Here is a 5,040-nt window from a genome sequence, read left to right on the forward strand (position 1 = left end):
AATTTTATATTATTAAACATATATTCATTTATTTTAACTTTAATTGCTATTTTTCAACAATTTTTTTCCGTCTTGTATACGCTTAATAATGATTGACGCAATGTACACGTGCAATGCACGTACACTAACACTAGTACTATATCAAAAGTACGAAACTCCTTCCGCACAAAAATACGAACAAAGCCAAAAGTTATTTACCGAAAAGAAAAAAAAAACTTTTCTACAAACTAGGGATATATACAAAAAAATTGTTAAAGTTTTTATTCATGTCAGCACTTTTAAGTTGAATTTATCTATCGAGATGACAAAGAATTAACAAGGGACCTAATTTCTTCTTAATTGAGTTAGTTAAATAAGATCAACTATTATTATTTTCAAGAACTTACACTTTAACTTTTAAATAATTTTTATGTAACTCAAATATAATTTTTAATATAATAGCTATATGATATTTAAAGTTTTGTATTGATGGAGATTGGATTGCGTAAGTGAAGACTAGTAGATAAAATAACCAAGGAGGCAAATTTCACTGGTCTTAAAATGGGATATGCCACTGATAAAGGGGAGGAACACCAAACACCTAATCTATTAGAGTGAAAATACAATAAAGAAAAAAGAAGTATAATCTCAGGTCTTGATACACTTCCACAACAGAAATCAAATTCCAAAGAGAGCAACTCAACAATCAAGGTTGGTTGAAATGTAAGTACTGGGCAGAATCCGAAAAGAATTTACAAGGTTGACTGGAAAGCACTAGGCATCCAAAAGAAAACAGAAGCCGCAAAGACTACAATTTAAAACCATAACGCTTTTAGTTATTGCCAGAACTAATTCTCGAATGCTTCAGCTCCACAAGTGAAAAGGCCAAAGCAGCAACAGAGTAGTTAATGGATTAGCTTCGTTGAATCCACTGCAATATATCCGGTCGGATCACTCCCTCAAAACCATTTTTCGCATGATTCATGGCTTTGAAACTAGCTGGCAAGACAGTGTTGAACTGCCTGTACTGGATGCTTGTTCCAGCAGGACTTCTTGGTTTGATCATCATAGAAATGGTTGGATAAGCTTTTTGCCATGTGTTCCTCGCTGAGGTAAACAGATGCCTGCTGCTGGATCCCTTATCCTGGCCAGCACCATATTTCTGGAATCCCTCCGGTTTTGGGGAGTGAGATGATTTCCTAAGCTGCTTACTTGCGCTCGTAATTGCATTGCTATCTGAGGGATTTCCTCGAATATTAGCTGATGGCTTCATCTTGTCAAGCCATCGAAGGATCCAATTCCCAAGATTCCTACCAGCTTCAATATCTCTTTCCTGTATCTTGCGATGAATGGTCAGTGCCACGTCAAAGGCAGCTCGTGTTCGCCTGGAAAAGAAAGAAACAATTTATAACAATAATACAACCAACAATGCAGCCAAAATGGCAGAAAAGATCATGAGTAAGCATCACACAGCAGGGAATAACCATTTTTGGGTAATTTGGACAAGTTGCAGTCAACACGAAACATCTTAAATTTGTTTTTTTGAAAGGTGAGAATGTGGAACTATTGCGTGCTAAAAGAGGATTGTAAGAACCTTAGACAGTAACAATTCCCTAGTGAAGGGTCTGAGCTCACTAGTTGCCTCTCATTACAGAAATTGAGAAATTATGTGCTAAAACATCACAAGGATAAATCAAAAAACCTCTGTACGGGACTCATATTTATGAAGAACACGAACAGTCTACACTTTTCTATATCAAATTCCTATCACATTTGGCCTGCAATTCATGCCATGAATATTCTTTTCCTTGTACAAACATGCACAGGCATAACATATTCTTCAAGGCTCTGTATTGCTGATTTCTGTCATAGGGAGTTCATTCTCAGTTCATCCTGCTGGATTCAAAGCTAAATCTGCCTCATCTTCCTCCTCATGTCAAGAGTAATATGATACAATCGACTAATTGAGAAAAATTCAACTACAACAATCTTTGTTCTCACACCCAGGGCTGCACAAAGTCAGTTTGGTGTCCAAAATTCAGATTCTCAAAACTGAAACTGACCAATCCAACATCATTTTGGTTTGGTTTAGGCTCCTTTATGCTTCGTGCAAATCAGTTGAACACATTGGTGAATTTGATTCCATAAAACAATAACAAAGCTGGACTCAGAAGGGAATGATCGATTAAATTAAGAGAAACCTAGAGAAAAAAGGATGGTGTGCATCAGTTTCCAGCATGATGGAGGTATTGAGGTAATGAGGCATCATTGCCGAACCTACATGGGGATTGAGTCAAGACTCATAAGCGAAGGCTGCTGACTTAAACAAGATCTTGGTGGGCAAAGCATAAATTGCACTTAGCAATTGATAGAAGGGTGCTGTTCAAAGAAAATCTCTGGCTAAGAAGAGAATTGAAAAAACGGAACAAGAATTATGAGAAAGAGAAAAGAAGAATAACAGGAAATTGTGGAAAAGAAAAATCTGAAGGCAGAAACAAAAGGGAAAAAGCAAAAGAACAAGATAAAAAAGAGTCATGGAAGACACTCTAATGATGCTATTTAGCAACTAACAAGCTTTAGTCTTAACTAGAGAGAGTTCTGCTTCCCATATTAACCAGACACTAGTTTATACAGTATACTCATGTCAACACGGCATGATACCGGCACGGGGGGTGAAAATGTGGTTCATTTGGCCATTTTAATTGAGATACTACCTACCAACTCGTGGCAGTCAACTAGTAGAAGATATTGATGAAGAGGAATATGGAGAAATTCATTCTTCTACTTTTAACCTTTAGATTACACTCACACCCCTAAATTGTAAAAGTAGTCCACTCTTCAGCATCTATATGTTAACTTCTAAGTTTATGCTTCTTAGCTGTATTCGCCTACATTTATGCAACGCCTTATTAATATCCTTACATCTTGAACATAAAAGCTTTGGATAATCCAACACCTCAAGAAGCACGCATGCCTATCATGACTACAAAAATCAAAGGTAATCTACACCCAGTTTTGCATATTTAAGTGTAACGTGTCAGAAAGGTAATTGGGAACAAGAAGCATAAACTACTGATAATTCAAGAATGGCAGAATAAAAAGTTGATGAAGACAAAAGTATCAAAAGAAGCAGCAAGATGATATTCCAGCTTAGCCACCTAAGAGAAGTGATCCTCACTTTGAATTGCAGTACCGACTAATCACCAGGTTTTACAGAACCTATGCCAGAAATGAAATTGCATATGCATTCGGAACGGGATACTAGACTTTGCTTTTTCAAACATCATCCAAAACACCATACCGTTTCTATTATTTACAGGAATCAGTGTTGCTACATCTTATTCGCTGATACATTTCTCTCTGAATTAGTAACTCCAAAAAGTGTTACCCTAACTATCATTGTCTTAGAATGACAAATCATTTAACCACGAAAAGGGAATCATTATAAATGACAACAATATTAAGATCTAATTGAAATCAAAAAGTACCTTTGAGCGAAAGCACGAAGCCTGGGGTGATTGGGAGTAATGAGCTTACGCTGAATCCTCAAGAAGAGCTTGTAAGTGCGTTTCAGACCCAAGAAATACGCCGTTGCCAATGTGATCTCCCATAGCACCATTCTCTCTCTTCAGGAAAGAATATCCAAATGAGGAAAAGAGCATTAAGTATTATGTTTGCTTGTGCTTTCAGCTTTCTCTTATAGTGAACCGTTTTCGTTTTCAACAAGACAAAATAAGTCGTGGAATTCTGGAGAGCCGCCACCAATTTCAACCTTCCGCATTTTCTCCCTTCTCTGCCTTTCTCTCTCTCATATTTTGGGCCAGTTTTGGGCCACGATATGTATTATAGCAAAAATAGCCAGATTTACAAGTGGTCATTCAATAGCCACAGTTTCAAAAGTTATCAAAATTAAGCCACTTTTCTTCTAAAGATAAATCTAAACGAAAATACTATTCAAAATTCGATACTCCAGCATAATATACTGGAATTCCAGTATAATATACTGCAACTCCAGTATATTATACTTTTTCAGCAAAGTATACTGGAACTCCAGTATATTATACTGGACCGGTCTTTGTTGCAGCAAAATAGTGGTTACTTTACAATGACTTGGCAAACGCTAACTATTTTCCAATGACCAATCCGAAAACTGGCTAGCCGTGCTATTTTGACCAAATGAGATTGACCCAGCCTATTATTTCGTTTTAGTTCCATAGCGAATGCTTTTGTTTTCGGGGGAAGTGCACGGTTAGCCACTAATAACACATGTATTTACTTTTAAACCACTGTTTAAAATATCTTTAGTCTTTAGCTACTGCTTTAATAAACTTTAACTTCCCGGACGAAAATACCCTTTTGCTCATGTCCTTAACTTTTGAACTTCAGGACTACATGTCCTTAACTTTTAAACTTGGAACTCTAAGTTCAGGACTTAAGGAATACATGTCCTTAACTTTTGAACTTAACTTCAGGACTACATGTCCTTAACTTTTGAACTTGTAACTGTAAATTCATGACCAAGTGTCCTTAACTTTTGAGCTTGTTAGTCTAAGTTCAGGACTTCAGGACCTATTGTCCTTAACTTTTGAGCTTGTTAGTCTAAGTTCAGAACTTCGGGACCTATTGTCCTTAACTTTTGAGCTTGTTAGTCTAAATTTAGGACCTATTGTCCTTAACTTTTGAGCTTGTTAGTCTAAGTTCAGGACTTCAATACCTATTGTCCTTAACTTTTGAGCTTGTTAGTATAAGTTCAGGGCCAAGTGTCCTTAACTTTTGAACTTGTAATTCTAAGTTCAGGACCAAGTGTCCTTAACTTTTGAACTTGGAACTCGAAGTTCAAGACCAAGTGTCCTTAACTCTTGAACTTGTAATTGTAAGTTCAGGATCCATAACGTAGCAGAAAACCAAACGTTAGTTGTATCTTTTCACAAAAAATAAAAATAATAATAATTACAATTTACATATAAGATTGATGTCAAATTACACAATAGAAAGCTAATAACAAAAAGAAACAACTAAAAAAAATAAAAGACTACAGAACCTTCATTTTCTCTTTCATGA

The 5,040-nt window shown here is 36.1% G+C and overlaps 1 protein-coding gene across 1 annotated transcript; it reads right to left on the bottom strand.

Annotated features, from left to right (window-relative positions):
- Nucleotides 1-557: 557 nt before the first annotated feature.
- On the bottom strand, nucleotides 558-3,761 carry LOC109218209. The gene is made up of 2 exons (XM_019382558.1): nucleotides 3,468-3,761; nucleotides 558-1,364 (listed from the first exon to the last, which is right to left on the bottom strand). Exons 1-2 carry the CDS (start codon nucleotides 3,596-3,598, stop codon nucleotides 893-895), a joined length of 603 nt encoding a protein of 200 aa, XP_019238103.1. The 5' UTR covers nucleotides 3,599-3,761; the 3' UTR covers nucleotides 558-892.
- Nucleotides 3,762-5,040: the final 1,279 nt, after the last annotated feature.

This window comes from Nicotiana attenuata, unplaced genomic scaffold (assembly GCF_001879085.1).
Source record: "Nicotiana attenuata strain UT unplaced genomic scaffold, NIATTr2, whole genome shotgun sequence".
Taxonomy (NCBI): domain Eukaryota; kingdom Viridiplantae; phylum Streptophyta; class Magnoliopsida; order Solanales; family Solanaceae; genus Nicotiana; species Nicotiana attenuata.

Coding starts and splice junctions, on each gene's coding strand:
- LOC109218209 (XM_019382558.1), bottom strand. CDS start 3,598: ATGGTGCTATGGGAGATCACATTGGCAACGGCGTATTTCTTGGGTCTG. Junction 1,365..3,467: donor CTTCGTGCTTTCGCTCAAAG/GTACTTTTTGAT, acceptor TTTCTTTTCCAG/GCGAACACGAGCTGCCTTTG.